Source organism: Nomascus leucogenys, chromosome 25, assembly GCF_006542625.1.
Source record: "Nomascus leucogenys isolate Asia chromosome 25, Asia_NLE_v1, whole genome shotgun sequence".
NCBI classification, from domain to species: Eukaryota; Metazoa; Chordata; class Mammalia; order Primates; family Hylobatidae; genus Nomascus; species Nomascus leucogenys.
The window spans coordinates 11,463,599-11,482,326 of record NC_044405.1 but is presented as its reverse complement, the minus strand read 5'-3'; the positions used below and the strand labels follow the sequence as shown (position 1 = coordinate 11,482,326).

Genomic DNA, 18,728 nt, shown 5'->3' with positions numbered 1-18,728 from the left:
TTTACCTTTGTGTTTTGCAGATGGAGAGGATGCACTTCTACTCCTCTCCCAGGTTGTAGCATGCTTGCTAATGATGTCGAGAGAACAGTGTCAGCACTGACCATAGATGTAACAGGTAACAGCCTGTTATTTTGTGCCCCATGTCATGGCAGCCATTGATTCCGAGGTGTTTGATACACACTTTGATAGAGGCAGAGTGAAGCAGGACATTGACAAGCATCTTTTCCATGTAGTTTAATGGTCTCAATCTAGAAAGCCCACTCAGTTAATTAGGTTGCTTAAAATGTGATGAGACTAGGGAATAGAGCCATATAGAAGTGTGTGTGAGAGAGAATTCAGTGGTTTAGTATATTCACAAAGATACACATTTGACACCAGCCTGGGCAACATAGTGAGAACCTGGCCCTACCAATTAAAAAAAAAATAGAATAACAGAAGTAATCAGTGAAAGGCATTTTAATACAATTATATCTAGATTTATTAAAAATAAAATTTTAGTCCAATTTAATTAAAGGCCAGAAACTAGATTTTTAAAGAATATTAGTCTTTCTCATGTTTTACCCCAAATCAGTTGCTTTAAAAAAAAAATGTGCAGATGCCTCAGGCACAATAACTGTACTCAACTCAAGAATTTGCAATTAAGAAAAAAAAATCAAACCTAAAAGAAGAAATCCAGCAACTCAGAGGTTCAGGTTCATTTAAACATGCATACATTTACAGGGGCACACTTTTTTTGTTTTGTTTTGTTTTTGAGATGGAGTTTTTGCTTGTCACCTACACTGGAGTGCAATGGCGTGATCTCGGCTCACTGCAACCTCTGCCTCCTGGGTTCAAGTAAGTCTCCTGTCTCAGCCTCCTGAGTAGCTGGGATTAACAGGTGCGCACAACCGCGCCTGGCTAACTTTAGTATTTTTAGTAGAGATGGGTTTTCACCATTTGTTGGCCAGACTGGTCTTGAACTCCTGACCTCAGGTGATCCACCTGCCTTGGCCTCCTAAAGTGCTGGCATTACAGATGTGAGCCATTGCACCCAGCTGGGTACACCTTTTTTTTGTTTGTTTTGTTTTGTTTTGTTTTTTGTTGACATGGAGTCCCACTCAGTCACCGAGGCTGGGATTCAGTGGCACAATCTTGGCTCACTGCAACCTCCGACTCCCAGGTTCAAGCAATTCTTAATTCTCCTGCCTCAGCCTCCCAAGTAGCTGGGACTACAGGTGTGTGCAACCACACCTGGCTAATTTTTGTATTTTTGGTAGAGACGGGTTTCACCATGTTGGCCAGACTGGTCTCGAACTCCTGACCTCAGGTGTTTCACCCACCTTGGCATCCCAAAGTGCTGGGATTACTGGCGTGAGCCACCGCACCCAACCAGACACACGTTTTTAGCTAAGCTATAGGTCTGATTAAGTGAGTCAGATTCCTTGAGCAGGTTACAAAGCTGTGGATTTGAATGGAGATCTTTAGTTCCCTTGTAGAAAAATGAGTTTCCAAAAGCAGGGTGGCTTACAGCCTAACCAGCTGCTTCTCTCAGCCTTTAACCATTTTGCCCTCCTGAAAATTCATCCTTGGTTTCCAACCACCTCTTCCAATATGCCTGACTTTTTGTGATTCTGTTAGTAGAAGAGTAAAAAGTCAAGGGGAGGCAAGAATGAATGAATCTTATATAAAAATGATGCTCAAGAGAATTCCTTAATTTTCAAGACAGCAGCCCAAATTGTAAATATTGAGACTTTTACAGTGTAAAAAACAATGTTTAAAGGCCAGGCATGGTATCTCACACCTGTTATCCCAGCGCTTTGGGAAGCTAAGGCAGGATGATCGCTTGAGCCCAGGAGTTTGCGAGCAGCCTGGGCACCACAGGGAGACCAAAAAAAAAAAAAAATTGTTGTGCTGGCTGTAGTGTCACAGGCTTATAGTCCCAGCTACTCGGGAGGCTGAGGTGGGAGGATCACTGGAGCCCAGGCGAGGTCAAGCCTGCAGTAAGCCGTGATCACACCACCACACTCCAGCCTTAGGTGACACTGAGACCCTGTCAAAAAAAAAAAAAAAAAAAAAAAAAAGATTAAGGCAGAAGAAATGTTAAAGTTACACTATATTTAGTTGATAATAATGGTAAGACTGTTCAGGTGTTTTAACTATGAGGGTAAGGTTGCCTCTTAAATTTATATATGTTCTTATTGGGTATAATTTCTAGACAGAATATGCAAGTATCACAGAATATGGATGGCAATTTTATGTTGCTTGCACATGACTTTAGGTTCTTGATGTTTCGTGATAGGAGCAAAGAAAGGCCTTGCTTGCCAATTCTTCTGATTGCATCTGTTCTGGAAATTTACTAGCATTTGTTCCCCAGGATTTCTGAAGTGCTGGTGACTGCTGCCCAGTAGTCTTGGTGGGCAAAATTACTAAAATGCATCACGAATCCTTCTGGTGTTCGCTTGGGCTGTGGCAGGGTTTCTGGACCTTATGACTATTGATGTTTTGGGCCAGATAATTGTGGCGGATGATTGTCCTGTGCATTGTAGGATGTTTAGCTGCATCACTAGCCTCTACTCGATGCCAGTAGCACCCCCAAGTTGTGACAATCAAAAATGTCCCCTGGGAGGGAGTAGGGGATAGACTCTCTCTGGTTGCAAAACACTGGGCTATGGTGTTGAGATCTGCAGTGATGAGCAGCTTTAAATAAGTGAACAGAAGGCCAGGCACGGTGGCTCACGCCTGTAACCCCAGCACTTTGGGAGGCTGAGGTGGGCGGATCACTTGAGGTCAGGAGTTTGAGACCAACCTGGCCAACATGATGAAACCCCATCTCTACTAAAAATATAAAAATTAGCCGGGCATGATGGTGGGTTTCTATAATCCCAGCTACTCGGGAGGCTGAGGCAAAGAAAGCACTTGAACCTGGGAGGTGGAGGTTGCAGTGAGCTGAGATCGTGCCACTGAACTCCAGTCTGGGCAGACAGAGTGAGACGCAGTCTCAAAAATAAATAAATAAAAAAAAATTAAAAAGTGAACAGAGAAATACCCATGCATTACTGTGTCTCATCTCCCTCTCATCCCCTAAACACGGAGTCTCGCTCTGTCGCCCAGCTGGAGTGCAGTGACACGATCTCAGCTCACTGCAATCTCCGCCTCCAGGGTTCAAGCGATTCTCCTGCCTCTGTCTTCCGAGTACCAGGGATTACAGGCGTGCCTCACCAGGACCAGCTAAGTTTTGTGTGTTTTGTTTTGTTTTGTTTTGCTTTTTTTGTTTTTTTTTTTTTGAGATGGAGTCTCACTCTGTCACCCAGGCTGGAGTGCAGTGGCACAGTCTTGGCTCACTGCAACCTCTGCCGCCCAGGTTCAAGTGATTCTCCTGCCTCAGCTTCCCAAGTAGCTGGGATTATAGGCACCTGCCACTGCGCCCAGCTAATTTTTTTTTTTTTTTTTTTTTGTAGTTTTTGTAGAGATGGGGTTTCACCATGCTAGCCAGGCTGATCTTGAACTCCTGACCTCAAGCGATCCGTCCATCTCGGCCTCCCAAAGTGCTGGGATTACAGGCATGAGCCACCAAGCCCGGCTGGTCTCGTTTTAATGTCAGCTCTAACTTCTGTATCACTGCTTTGCACATTGTAGATAACCAGTGAACATTTTTTATTGTATGAGAACAAGTAAAATAAACAAAAATATGCCAAAGCAAATATGATAAATACACATTTAGTAAGGTAAAAACAAGTATTTGATAAAATGTGTAATGTAGTCTAGTAGCTTTATTTATAAACAGAAAACAACATAAAATGTTGACTTGAAACATTGCGTATGCATATTTGCCATGTAGACGGTGAGATATGGAGGTAAACTGCCTTCCTAGTTTTGTTTTTTTTGCTCAAAAGGAATTCACTCTCCCCTTTTCCACTGTTATAAAATAGCAAATGGTGATTAGCATCTGTGCTGTAACCAGGGACACTGCTGTTCCCAACTGGAGTCTGTGGGTTCTTTGCCTGCTAGAGATTGTGACAAGAAGCCAGTTAACATGGAGAGGTGGACATGCTCAGTCTTCCCCAGAAAAGGACGTGAAACAGCAGGACCATCCTTCCAACCCATGACCTACATCTAGAGGCGTTCTTTTTTTCTATTTTTTTTTTTTAAACCAGAACAGAAATACCATCTAGTTCTTTCTTTACAGAGAAGCGGTATAAGGAAGTACATTCTGGCCAGGCACGATGGCTCATGCTGTAATCCCAGCACTTTGGGAGGCCGAGGTGGGTGCATCACCTGAGGTCAGGAGTTTGAGACCAGCCTGGCCAACATGGCGAAACCCTTCGCTACTAAAAATACAAAAATTAGCCGGGCATGGTGGCACACGCCTGTGGTCCCAGCTACTCGGGAGGCTGAAGGAGGAGAATCGCTTGAACCCGGGAGGCGGAGGTTGCAGTGATGCAAGTTCACTCCATTGCACTCCAGCCTGGGTGACGGAGTGAGACTCGTCTCAAAAAAAAAAAAAAGAAGAAAAAAAAGGAAGTATATTCTAAGCCCTTGAATTGATCTTGGCTTTCTTCATTATTTTTACAAGTAAAAATAAAAACTTTGATATTTCTGATGTTCTGGGATATTATAGGAATGATACCACTTGAATTCAGCTTTCTGAGAAGCCTGGTATCTTCGTAGTCTTAATATGAGTAGGAGAATTATGATCTTGGTACTGGATCTAAGGCAGAGGTATCAAAGCTGTTTTAATGTTGCTTGAGATAGGACAGAACTTCAGAGTAAAATAAATTTGTATAGACAATCTGTTCAATCTATTCAAATTAAGTTGTTGAGATGTATATTTGAATCTTAAGACTACTAATTTTGTTGTATCTGTCTTTTCCCAAATATATGTGTACGTCTTTTAATAAGCCAAAACCTATGCAACTTTTACTAATTCTTCCCCACTGGTTCTTTTGGAAAATGATTAAATCTTGTGTCTCACGTTTTGACATATCTGTTGCATTTAAAAGATAAGGCCGATCATGCTGCTTCTCAAACTGAGATATCCATTCGAGTTACCCAAGGCTCTTGTGTAATCGTTGTGAGTCTGTATGGGGGACCTGAGTCCCAGGTGGTGCTGACTCGCTGATCCACGGATCTATTTTGAATAGTAGACTCTAGTAGTGTCTCCTGCCTTCCATATGGTGCAGATTTGCAGCATTGAGACAGGAAGTAAGAAACTGAAAAGGAAAACCATTCTTACCTTTGGTGTTATTGTTCTTGGTATGTTACAGAACCCAACAAGTATGAGAGAATCCTGAGACATTTACCTACAGAGCTTTTCTTTCCTTAAATTCACACCTCAAGACCAAGGAAACTGAAAAACTCTTACAGTCTCCCTACATGTGTTCACTTGTGCCCCTATTTCCTGTCATTAACATGGTAGTGTAGTCAACTCCTGCTAGCTTGTAAAAGCTAATTATTACAGTATAGAGGAATTTTGTAAGCCATAGCCATTAGTAGCTTGAAATACCAATGGTGGGAGTATTTATACCATGGCAGTTGGCATAGAGTGTAACTCAAGAGTGTTCTGTTTGTTTGTTTTTCTAGTGTGCCAGTTTCCCAGCACACTCCTGTCTCTCATTCAGTAAGAAAAAGCACTTCCCCTTATTTTCCAATACAGGACATGATATCCCGAGTTTTGAGCTTCTTGTTAATAGTCTGTTGCACGCTAACCACGCAGCTCAGCGAAGAGCAAGTTTATTCCCATAACAAACAGGAAACAAAGGTTGAGGAAAAACCATAGTGGTACCCTTTTGTGAATGTTCCCTAACACTGTCACAGGAGTCCTGATTAGTGTAAATACTTTACAAGTAAATCTCCTTCAGGTGGCATTTTATAAACAATCTTTCATCATGGAGAGATGAGAATTGGGTCAGGTATAATTAGAATGACAGATGTATTGGCTAGCCTTAGAGAATTAATGCAATTCAGTAAAAAGGCTAGCCAACTGCGGATATCTTCTAGAGACTTCCGTGACAAATTAGCACCCATCCTCTTGTACTGAAGCAGTGCTCTCATTAGCATGCACAGCTGTTTGCATCATCTTTGTTTGTATTTCAATCCAGATTTGGAGCTTAAGTGAGATTTGTCATAAGACTTCGGTTCAAGCTTGCTTGCCTAATTTTACATGCTTCTATTTAGTAAAATATGATTACTAGGTCATAAATATTTGATAATTTATTGCCTTATTAGAGTAATTTTCTAAACATGTTTTTTGCTGACTACTTGCTACTATGTACAAGCACTTGATAAATGTTCTTTTCTATTAAAAGTACATAGTTCCAGAATTAGGAAAAACACGTTCTCAAAAAATAACCAGTTTTCTATTGTGTTGACTTTTAAAATTTTTTCATCAATAGAATCAAATGCAAACATTGCCTACTTATTTTTCAACAGAATACAAGTTTAATTTTAATAACTTAGGCTCATGAAATGTCACCATGTAGTAATACTTAGAATTACAGCAATAACTTAGTAAAGTTTTAAAAAAAGTAAAGTTGTTATAAACTACAGTGAGCTCAGGCAATGTATTAATTATGTAAACATTTATATAAACAGGTATATAAATTATATGTTGTATTATATAATTATATATTGTAATATATAGTATATAGTATATAATTTATAAATATATATAAATTATATTTATAAATTATAAAGTTTATTTGAAATATTGAAGTTTTGTATACTTAGTGGATTTTAATACTTATGTCGTTGTTTTCATTTTATTCCACTGTTACACTAAGGAAGTAACTTATTACAAAAAATTATATTTGTCTTACATTTGCCCTTTTTACTCTACTTAAAATTGGAGAAAAAGTTCAAGATAGGGAGTTTCTCTCAGAAAGGAGAAATAGTTGTATTATGTGAAGTTTAAGTAGATATTCTTGTAGAATATGGAGAAAATAATGCTACAAAATGTTGCCTTTTTAAAAAAAGTTCAGAAAATAGAGTTCCTAGCTCTCTCTAAGTGACTCTAGTTTGATTGTGGCTGCTTTCCCAAAATTTGTAAATTTAAAATTTACACATTACATGGAATATAGTTTTATTTCACATACATTCCAGTAGGCTGAGAATACTTGAAATTCAATTATTAAAAATGAAATAATAATAACCAGCTTTACTTTAATTCTAAAACCAGCTTTACTTTATTCTTTATTTACCACTTTATTTACAGCGAATTATTTGCTAATCTGTTAACTTTGCTTCATAAGAAGGCATTATAATTATCGTACATTTGAAAGTGGAGATTTTCTCCCCATACTGGTTGCCAGTTTTACAACTGTGTTCATTCTACATTTATCAAAATATGTAAAATTAGCTTTCTAACCTTGGTTGTCCACAAAGAATTTCACTCCAATTTGAAATGTCTATTCAGAACCAATTTTTTGTGGTTGAGCATTATTTTTTGAACAATGAATTGCATAATCATTTTATATAATCCAGGGAGCTCTGGCTTAGATCCTGTATTATTTTCTATTATATTGATTTTTAGAAAATGGAATGTAGTGTTGACACGAGCACAAATCTCAGCAAGGGCCTACCTTACAAAGATAAAATGCATGGAGTTTGATTCGAAGCCCATAACTTTGCTTTGTGTTTCATATACACCAGCACTTCAGTGTAGTAAATGGCATTTTGTCTTGAAGAGTGAGCAGAGTTGTTATAAAAGAAGGCATAATGCTTCCTTGCCAGCAGAATTCAGCTAAGTGAATATCAGAAAAGCTATTTGTGATCTTGAAAGTTTAAGAAATTCAACATCAATAAAGGATTGTGGTTCCTTAGATATCCATGTAAGTCTTTGCCTACGTTTCTAACATTTCTCTTTAAGAAATATTCTTGCTTTTATTTTTCTGAACAAATTTTCTCCATTATTATCTCTGATATTTACTTTGAACAGAAAGGTGGATTGGAAATCAAAAAATAAGTTTGATTTCAAAAATGATTTCAAAATGTTAGTTTTCTCAGTATTTTACATTTTGAGAAGAGAACAAAGACAAGGCAGATGAAGAGTTTTTTGTTTTTTCTTAAATTTGTTTTTCTTTTCAACTTTATTTTTAATTGACATAATTATATATAGTATACATTTTGAAGATACAGTTTTAATTTTCACAGGAATCCTATTTGGGTTTAGTTATATAAGGTCTAATTTTGCATCCTCTACATTTAGTGGCTGATATATAAATTTCCACTGAGTGATAATAGTAATTAATGTGAAACAGGTTTTTTGCTGATGTTTTTAGAAGTTTCAGTAGATTAGGAAGGAAGAAATTATGCTATTGAGAAAAATAGAAAATGTAAACATAAGCATTTGAACTGAGTCTCTTGAGATATTTTTATCTTCCATGAAACTGGATGCGGCTTACTGAAGATGTGTTTCAGGTCTCAGTGCTCTAAAACTCTTCTACTCGGTGAGCATCTTGATTGGTTAGATCTCTTACTAGTATCTGATTGCTAGAGAGGGATGTAAAGGGAATTTTCTCAAACTGAGATTTCTGGATCCTCCAATCTCTGAGTCAAGGAAAGAGACAAGGTTAGAATTCTTAGGCAAACTAAAAAATCAATATTCCTAGGTTATTATTATTATTTTTTCTTTTCTTGAGACCGAGTCTCACTCTGTCGCCCAGGCTGGAGTGCAGTGGCACTATTTTGGCTCACTGCAACGTACGCTTCCCGGGTTCAAGTGATTCCAGTGCCTCGGCCTCCCGAGTAGCTGAGATATGTGCATGCCACCATGCCCAGCTAATTTTTGTATTTTTAGTAGAGACAAGGTTTCACCATGTTGGCTACGTTGGTCTTGAACTCCTGACCTCAGGTGATCTGCCCACGTTGGCCTCCCAAAGTGCTGGGATTACAGGCTTGAGCCACCATGCCCAGCTTCCTATATTAATTTTTTAATGTGGGCTTTTAAAAATCTTTTCAGTAGCAAAGACTTGACACCAACCCAAATGTCCATCAATGATAGACTGGGTTAAGAAAATGTGGCACATATACACCATGAAATACTATGCAGCCATAAAAAAGGAGGAGTTCATGTCCTTTGCAGGGACATGGATGAAGCTGGAAACCATCCTTCTCAGCAAACTGTCACAAGGACAGAAAATCAAACACCGCATGTTCTCACTCATAGGTGGAAATTGAACAATGAGAACACTTGGACACAAGGCGGGGAACATCACACACCAGCGCCTGTTGGGGGGTAGGGGGCTGGGGGAGGGAAAGCATTAGGAGAAATACCTAATGTAAATGACGAGTGTATGGGTGCAGCAAACAACATGACACATGTATACCTACATAACAAACCTGCATGTTGTGTACATGTACCCTAGAACTTAAAGTATAATAAAAAATTTAAAAAGCTTTTCTTTGAGACAATTGTAGATTTACATGCAGTTGAAAGAATTAATACAGGCCGGGCGCGGTGGCTCATGCCTGTAATCCCAGCACTTTGGGAGGCCGAGGCGGGAGGATCATGAGGTCAGGAGATCGAGACCATCCTGGCTGACACAGAGAAACCCCGTCTCTACTAAAAAAATACAAAAAAATTAGCCAGCATGGTGGCGGGTGCCTGTAATCCCAGCTACTCAGGAGGCTGAGGGAGAAGAATGGTGTGAACTCGGGAGGTGAAGCCTGCAGTGAGCGGAGATAGTGCCACTGCATTCCAGCCTGGGCGACAGAGCGAGACTCTGTCTCAAAAAAAAAAAAAAAAAAAAAAAAAAAAAAGAATTAATACAAAGAGACCTTGTATAGTCTTCACTCAGTACAGTATCACAACTATGAAATTGACATTAATCCCTTAACACTGCTTTAACCCAAGTCTATGCTGCTGCTTCTCCATGTTCTCTTCTGAGAGGCACTGGCCATTTCTTGTGTGCTTATTCATACTTTGTGTAAAAGCATTAGCATCATACTTCCCTGATGTTGACCCTACCCTCAGTTCCAGCTTCTCCCAGAGTAGGCTAAGATTCTCTTTTCTACTACATGGAAAATTGTTCTGGAATAATAAAGGGTTAGCAAAAAAGTCAGAGAAAACATTTGTATTCCCTTTCCCTGTAGTAGAGTAGAAATATAATTATGAGTGATAGAGGATACATTATCCATTCCTTTCCCAATCCTCTCCGAAATCAGCTTTACTGCTGTAGGAAGTTGCTATTCCCATTATATCCCTGAGGGAAAGTGTTGGGAAGTGGGAGGTGATGGGGAATCAGGGTTGCTGACAATTGGGGGAATTATAACGAGAAGCTCTTTTTCACCAGGAGAGGGGTTGCATGTTAAGAGAAGGCCTGTCTGCTCATCCTCTATGTCAGCAGATGAGAACCAGTTGGACAAGGTAGCTGTCTTTTAGAGATTCAGAAGTAACAAAAGCACACTGTCAGTCCTGTTCTTCCAGCCTCACATACGTCTTCTCTATACATTATGTATTTGACATTAAATTAACATACACTGTTACACCCATTCCTGACCGCATTATCTCAGATAGCCTTTTGTATTTGAGTATTGTGGGATCTGTTGCTATTGCCCATGATGCCCACTTCGACTCCACCAAGGCTATGAAACTCTTGGGGGCCATTCAAAGTCAAGAGTGCCAACTGCCCCTAACAGGATTGGGAGAACCAACCAACACTCCCCAAATAGGGATTAACTCACTCTTTTCTTGGCCTTTATGAAAGGAAGGAGTTAAGGCTCTTACAGGTGGAGACTCCAGCAAGAGTTGCAGGCTCAACGTGTAGCTTATACTATTTACTTAATTAACATGTAAATGGATTTTGAGTTCTGAATGCTTGTTCTAGTTGATTAGGGCTCATTTAGCCTGGCTTCTACGAATTAGCTATAACAAATGGTTTCTTAGCTGTTATAGAATGAGGCAGAAGAAAATAAAATGAATGTAGCATTATGTTTCACTAGTGGTATAGGAAAATGTTAATATAATGCCATTTAGGTTCTGGACTGGGGAGATTGTGCCTTTATCATAAGTAAGAAATTGTTGCTAGGTCGCACATAAGGGCACGTATTTATCATGAATCACCTCCTTCGATCATCATTCTTTTATCCCATTACTTGACTTGCACCCATCCAAAATTCTACCACTTTTATTTAATATAGAGACTCATAAAGACAAGGTTTGTGCATCTGCAGAGCTGTGATGTTCACTGCGAGGCCCGTGGCACACATCTATAAGAAGACACATATTTGGTACTCTAAGATGATACTTTTTTTTAATGCCAAAATGTGAGGGTCAGCATAAGTTGCCAAGGTACGGTGAATTTTGTTGCCAATGTTCCTGTGACTATGGGGTGAAGGGATTCTGTGCCTCCCTTGGTAGCAGTGGCCACAGTGCTTGCAATCGTAGTGCCAATTCCCAGCACAGTGCAGGCTCTGGAGGCACTGCTGCCTTGCAGTCTTATTGGAATTAACACTGCCTGAGTAAGAGATTAATAATGGGTATTGTTGTGTCTTAGAAACATTAAAGAGCATGTGACATGAATATGTACACATTGGTGAAGGAGATACAGAGAAGGAAAGCCAAGTGAAGCTGTAGATGTTTGTTACAACTGAAGATAAGCTCTGGGAGCAGAGACCACTGCTGGCTATAGTTGATGGGATTCTCACATCCAGGCATGGCTTTGAGCTTCACAGTCCAGAAGCTGCTCTGTCAGTAACTCAGAGGGGATATGGCCCCTGGAACCAATACACTTTTAATAAGTCAGGGTGCCAGTCCTTTAATTTTGGAAGATAAATAAAATTGCGAAATGGTTGGGATACTTACGTCAACAAGTTGGTTGGTTTTCATCCTACAAGAGTATTGTGTACAGAAAACCAATTTGCTTTGGGAGCATGGACTTTGAAAGCAGCAGTACTGAGTGAGATGGCCTTAATGATGGATGATAATGAGGTTGATGCTTTTGTGGCCATGTTTCCATCTGAAAACCACGTGAAGAGAGCCAGATCATCTTCGTGTCCGTTGCATGGCGCATTTCTCCTGCGGAGTGTTTGACACCTTCTGGGCTTAGTGCTGACTGTCCCTCCTGTTGACATCATCGTGATGGTAGCAACCTCTGGTTTTACCAGTACTTTATTGCATCTACTGAAAGAGCAACGTGTATAGGGAAGTAAAACAATAGTTAATCCCCATTTGTATTGACATTGTGGATCCTTGTCTTTGATTGGCTAATTAGAATCAATCTGTTGAAGGCCCAGTGGCAGTGGCTCACGCCTGTAATCCCAGCACTTAGGGAGGCTGAGGCAGGTGCATCACTTGAGGCCAGGAGTTCAAGACCAGCCTGGCCAACCTGGTGAAACCCCATCTCTACTAAAAATACCAAAAAATTAGCCAGGCATGGTGGTACACGGGTAATCCCAGCTACTTGGGAGGCTGAGGCACAAAACTCACTTGAACTCAGGAGGTGGAGGTTGCAGTGAGCCAAGGTTGTGCCACTGGGCGACAGTGCAAGACCCTGTCTCAGAAAAAGAAAAAAAGCATCAATCTGTTGAATATTCCTAACTCGGAAGTACTGGGTGATGTGTGGCTTTCATCATTTAGAAAGGTGTTTTTACCACTGTCAGTAAAACCAAGAAGACATCTGTGTGTGCTAAGGCATCAGCCTAGCAAGGGCAGGGCACAAATCCAGAGGGAGAATTGGGCTGTTGTTTCATTTCCAATATAAATGGGATACATGGGAGGAAGAGTTATAATTCTACTCAGGATTGGCTTTATATATGTAATTGGATGGGTCACTGATTCACTTTGAGGCAATCAGGGATGAGTGAAACTGATCTTGGGGAGGGTGGCAAGACATGTTGACAGGTAAGATGTGTTTTAACGTATAACAGTGCGTGGTGTGTATTAATAAGTTAGAGTTGATTGACTGTTTTATTGTTTGGAACATTACTGCCCAAGGGTCAGGTAAATATACAAAATATACAAATAATACAGATTTTTAATACATAAATATCAAGTAGCATAATTAAATAATACATTGTTATAGTTGTACTTAATGTGTATCTAATTAAATATATGTAAATAATACAGATTTTTAATATATAAATGTCAATTAAATAGCAGAATTAATACATTGTTATAGATGTACTTCATGCATATGTAATTAAATTATTAATGTATAATATATAAATACATATTTTAATATACAAATAAAATGGTCTTAAATTGGAGTTAATTTAAGACCATTTATATTAGTACATATTTTAATATACAAATGAATGGTCTTAAGTCAGAGTTAATGTCATTGAGTATAAGTCACATTTACAGATACGACATATGTTTCCAGATAAAGTCAATGGACAGACTGCCTCCAAAACTGGAAAACATTCCAAATATATGCAATTAATTTTATACTTGAGTTAAGGCAATTATTTATTAAGGAAAGCAATCAGATATTTGTGAGGACGTAAACTTTCACTTCATAACCAAAGCAGTTTCCTTACATGAAAGTTGACTCTTAAAAAGAGTTTATTTTTTATAATGGAGAATTGTTTTGATGTGCAGACACCTTCCGTCATTTCATACTCATCTAAAAGCAGCCAAATGATCTTTTCACCCTTGGCCGGAATCCTTTTATTACTACCGAGTCCTGCACTCATTAAACCAGATGAGAGTGCATGCTCTGAGAGGTATAAATCTCTAGTCCTGGTGGGCAGTTAAATTCCTCAGTAAATGTTTGGTAGATGCTGCCTAATAAACCCAGTCCAGGTTGCCACTGGGAGGATTAAAAGAAGTAAACGTGTATACATGAACAGAGAGACAGTGCCTTTTCATGCTAAATGTGGTTCCCCACATCTCCTCTGATTAGAGGTGTGCTCTGAACAAGCCGAGACGGGGCCATGCCGAGCAATGATCTCCCGCTGGTACTTTGATGTGACTGAAGGGAAGTGTGCCCCATTCTTTTACGGCGGATGTGGCGGCAACCGGAACAACTTTGACACAGAAGAGTACTGCATGGCCGTGTGTGGCAGCGTCAGTAAGTGGACCCTTCTTCGAGCCTGGCCACCTTTCGTCTCTCTCGCCACTGACTCTGCTCTTTGTAACAGATTGATTTTCCTGATTCTTGGGAATGGGCCTGTTGCTACCACTAACCACATTTCTGTCCACTTCTCTAATTGCTCAGAGTCTCCGCAGTATGTTCAATCATGAGCACACCTCTTCGTCTTTCCCTAATAAAGCATGGCCATGGATGTGTTCTCTTCCTAGCTGTAGCAGATATGTCTTGCAATCCAGAGGGACTTTTGAGTGCTTCTCTTTTAAACAAAGCTGGAGTGGCTGTTTTGTCTTCTGCAGCCAGCCGTTTCTGCAAATGCATACTTATGTGTTTGTCTGTGTACATGTGTTCATGTTTATGCATGTGCACTACCTGTGCAGATACTGTCTACCACTGAAAGCCTGGCTGATGCAGCTTGAGTTGCATTGATAAGGTGTATGGCTGTGATGAATACCTTTAAGTTGGTTCATAACATGTCTTTTATTGTGCTGATGGGGAATGTGATTGAATTGAGCTCATGCATCTCAAATGCCGGAGGGTAGAAGTGCCCGTCTTGCCCCCCCTGAGCTCAGCACACATGCATTTGCCAAGTCAAACTTCTGCTTCTTCTCTTGAAAGTAGAAGAAAACTTTTGACTTAACGTGAGAAACTTTCAATGACATAAGGCTCGAGGAACATAATTTTCTTTTCTTTTTTTTTTTTTTTTAAGACAGGGTCTCATTCTGTCTCACAGGCTGGAGTGCAGTGGCACGATCTCAGCTCACTGCAACCTCCGCCTCCCGGGTTCAAGTGATTCTTCTGCCTCAGCCTCCACAGCAGCTAGGATTACAGGCACATGCCACTGCGCCCGGCTACTTTTTTGTATTTTTGGTAGAGACAAGGTTTCACCATGTTGACCAGGCTGGTCTCGAACTCCTGACCTCAAGTGATCCACCTGCCTTGGCCACCCAAAGTGCTGGGATTACAGTTGTGAGCCACTGTGCCTGGCCGGAACATAATTTTCAAAGTCTTTCTCTTGAACATTAAGCTTTTCATAATGCCAGGCGCGGTGGCTCACGCTTGTAATCCCAGCACTTTGGGAGGCCGAGGCGGGCGGAACACGAGGTCAGGAGATCGAGACCACGGTGAAACCCTGTCTGTACTAAAAATACAAAAAAATTAGCCGGGCGTAGTGGCGGGCGCCTGTAGTCCCAGCTACTCAGAGAGGCTGAGGCAGGAGAATGGCATGAACCCGGGAGGCGGAGCTTGCAGTGAGCCGAGACTGCGCCACTGCACTCCAGCCTGGGTGACGGAGCAAGACTCCATCTCAAAAAAAAAAAAAAGCTTTTCATAATTCTGGGGGATGAAAATATGAAGTCATGATGACTTAAATGCATGATGAAATTTTCCCCAAAGAGGTAATTCTCAGGAGGTCCAGTACCAGATGTGAGACTTCCATGTCGTTAAAGACTTCCAAGTTAAATTCCCAGTTGTGCGTATTTATTTATTTATTTACTTGTTGTTGTTCATGAGTAGGAAGTATGAACTACTCAAGAAGTAATTATTCAACTCAGCTGGATAACTAAAAATGAAACTCAATAACTGTGCATTACTTTTTTGAGAGACTCCTGCCTATTCTCCGCTGTGTTGCAAGGGTGGCAGCCACATTTCCTGCCTGAGATTCCTAGGGATTATATAAATTGTTTTCCAGCAAGATCATAGGATTAAGCAAAACAACACAAGGACCTGCACCATTAATACCCCCACTGTAAAGGAGCCCAGGATCTAAGAGGAATCTAATGGAAAAGCTCCTGTTGGTCTCTTGCCATCGCCAGTGAATGAGATGACTGCGTCAGTCCCATGGGTGAACAGGTGTAGGAACTGGTAACCTCAGGGCTTTTTTTTTTTTTTTTTCTGGCTCTGATTGGATGATTGCAGCTTCTGGCTCAAATGACTCCCTTCTTCAGTTTCAAACAAAGCAGTCAATTAGGTCAGGTATTGCGAACACAATGGAGAATTCTGTTGCCTGCAGCCTTTGGAACAAAGGTCTTTTGTTACAGTGATTCTGACTGGTTTAGAGGCTGGGAGAGGTTTCCTGGCAGATTTGCAACTTTTTTCTCCCTTTTCCTGGGTGGATTCATTTTCTGAAATATCATGTATATTTTTTGGTAATAAGAGACTTATTTGGTTTTAGTTATTAGCAGTGATGAATTTGCTTCAAGAGATTCAAATTATCCCTCCACCTCACCCCAGTACTGCCATCCCTTCCCCTAACACTCTCTCCCTTTGATCAGTTTGGGCTGGGAGTGAGCAGTGGGCACCTGTCCAGGTGTCCTGGGTGGCACACACTTTGCTGAGGGTTTTGCAAAAGGTCGATGCTTCCAACAGAGATGTATTAGATAAGGCTAGCTATGCCTGATTTTAGAGGGCATAGGTGACAGAATAATGCATGACGAAAGCAAAGGCTGAAGATCAGTTACATGGGTGGACAAGAAAAAGTAGAGAGTATAAGCCTAGCAAGCAGCCAGAGCCGAGAGCCAGAGCTGTCCTAATGAATGAGTGAAATAAATGGAGTTTTTGTGAAAAAATGCATCGAAGGGAATTGGGGATATTTGGCACAAAAGGAGCAAGAAATCCTCTTCTAAGAAATCCTCTTCTGTTAAGAAACCTGTTGTTACTTGGATATACTATCAGAGACAAAATGTCCAGCATTCTCAAATGTTGACTTCTTGCCAAAATAGATCTTATTAGTTAATACGTTCATTTTGGTTTTTGTTGGAGGGACCAAACCTAAGTGAGTGATTTTGTTTGTTAGGTTGTTTTTTTGTCAGTGGACTCATGTGCGTTTCAGCCATCATTCCCATGTTTCTCTTTTTGTTTTTAGTTATGTTCTCTTATTTTTTCCATAGTGTCCCAAAGTTTACTCAAGACTACCCAGGAACCTCTTGCCCGAGATCCTGTTAAACGTACGTCGTCATTCACCTGAGGGAAGGGAAGAGGGGAGGAGGATGCTGCTTTGTTCTCGTAACTTCAGCATCATCACCTTCTTTGCATGGTTTTGTTTCTTGAACACCTGTCTTAGTAAAATGTTTCTTCCCATTACCTTGCTTGTAATTACATCTAATTTTGCCAGACAGCTTGAGATGTCGGGCTAAGAACATCATTGACTAAGTTTCTTCTATTTCTGACCAATTTCCTTTCTATTTAGTCTGGTTTTATTGAATATTATATGGACAACATCATTGTATTGTATTTGCCGTTACTATTTTGTTTCCTAAAAGCTATCAGTGTAACTGAGAACAGGCTCAGCCTTTCACTGCTTGCAGAACTGAAGAACAAGGGCTAGGTGCAGTGGAAGGAAAGTGACTTTGCTTTGCAAAGCTAACAGTGGGGAAATGGTCCAGGCTCCTGCCTTAAAGCAACCATCTCAAATTTTGGATTAAAAAACAAAGGCTTAAAAAGGGGAGCTTGGAATGCAGGGCATGAAGGAGCGGTGAGGAGGTGCTGCTATACGGGAGTTGTTCCAAAGACTTGAGTTACTATCCCCTTCGGTGAGTGGGCTGGCGCATCCCAGGCACAATCGGATTGTAAATTAACTGGAGCCTTGAGGTGATCTCCTGATCTCCTGGGAGAATTCTGAAGGTGCCTAAGTCAGTCAGTGGAACTTCTAAGCAAGCATTAATAATTTTAATAATAATTATAAGCGTAATTAGATAAGGGAAGCGCTGTGCAGGGAGTGCCTGGTGGGAAGAAAGAGAGCAAAGGTTACCATTTCATTACTAAAACTGGCAGGAAAAGAAAGGAAGAAGAAAGATCTTTAAAATGGAGTACTCAGTTACATCAAGATAACCATGATTTAACAAGCGACTATAATACATAAGTAACTTGTTTCCTCAGAAAAAATCCTTAATATTTATGTATTGTAGTCCATGAACTAAGTCGTACTCACAGATTTCAGTTATGTGTGTTGTAAGACCCGGTTTCAACTTCAGACATGAAGGGTCACTTTTAGACATTAGGAACCCCTCTTTCTCCTTTCCCAGAAGGCATAATGGTAGGTTAGAGGTTCTCAACTTCTGACTAGGAAGTAGAGAAAGAGCCTCCTATAAAGAAATGCATTGTCCAGCCACTGCAGGCCTTATAGTGTCTTATGTTTTGTTTTTATTTCAGTTGTAGTATCAGGCTAGCTTAGTTTTAAAATGTGGTTTTAGTACTCATATTTGAATTTGGATTCCATCCAGAAATAGATTTATCCAGTGTTAGGTTAGGGATGATATATGCCATTTATGCTTATGATTGCCAGAAGAAGAGACACAATTTCAGTTGTAGCTTAGATATTTTATAATTAAAATTAGCATTTATGTACATTATCCTGAAAAAAAAAAAAAAACCCTCATCTTAAAACTGATGAAGCCAGTTATCTTTTTTAAAGATGATAAATTATAGATGAAGGATTAGGTATTTTAAAAAAGACTGCATCCTAAACTATAAAGTTTTTTAATGGCCTCCATAAAATATTCAGAATAATTCACATTATGTATAACTTTTGAAGGATGTGGTTTAGTACTGCTGCAATATACACATTTCTTTTGCTATTGTGAAAAAAGCATTTTTCTCTGAAAACAGTGTAAGTACAGCGAGTGGGTTGACACAGACCAGGGAAAAGCTCTAGCTATTCCACTATAGTGTTGATAATACATAGGTACGCATGTTAAGTTGCATTGTACCAAGCATTTTCACAGA

General features: G+C 40.0%; 1 protein-coding gene across 3 annotated transcripts in view; it reads left to right on the top strand.

The window, feature by feature from the left end:
* The window catches only part of APP (amyloid beta precursor protein), a 287,620-nt gene that overhangs the window by 159,341 nt on the left and 109,551 nt on the right, over window positions 1-18,728 (top strand). Inside the window, exons 7-8 of one of the 3 annotated variants that reach the window (XM_030806167.1) lie at window positions 13,821-13,988; window positions 16,895-16,951. The exons of 1 other annotated variant lie outside the window; for it this stretch is intronic. In XM_030806167.1, coding sequence (XP_030662027.1) covers window positions 13,821-13,988; window positions 16,895-16,951 — 225 coding nt within the window. The remainder of the gene's footprint in view (window positions 1-13,820; window positions 13,989-16,894; window positions 16,952-18,728) is intronic. One more of the 3 variants, XM_030806168.1, reaches the window with a different exon arrangement.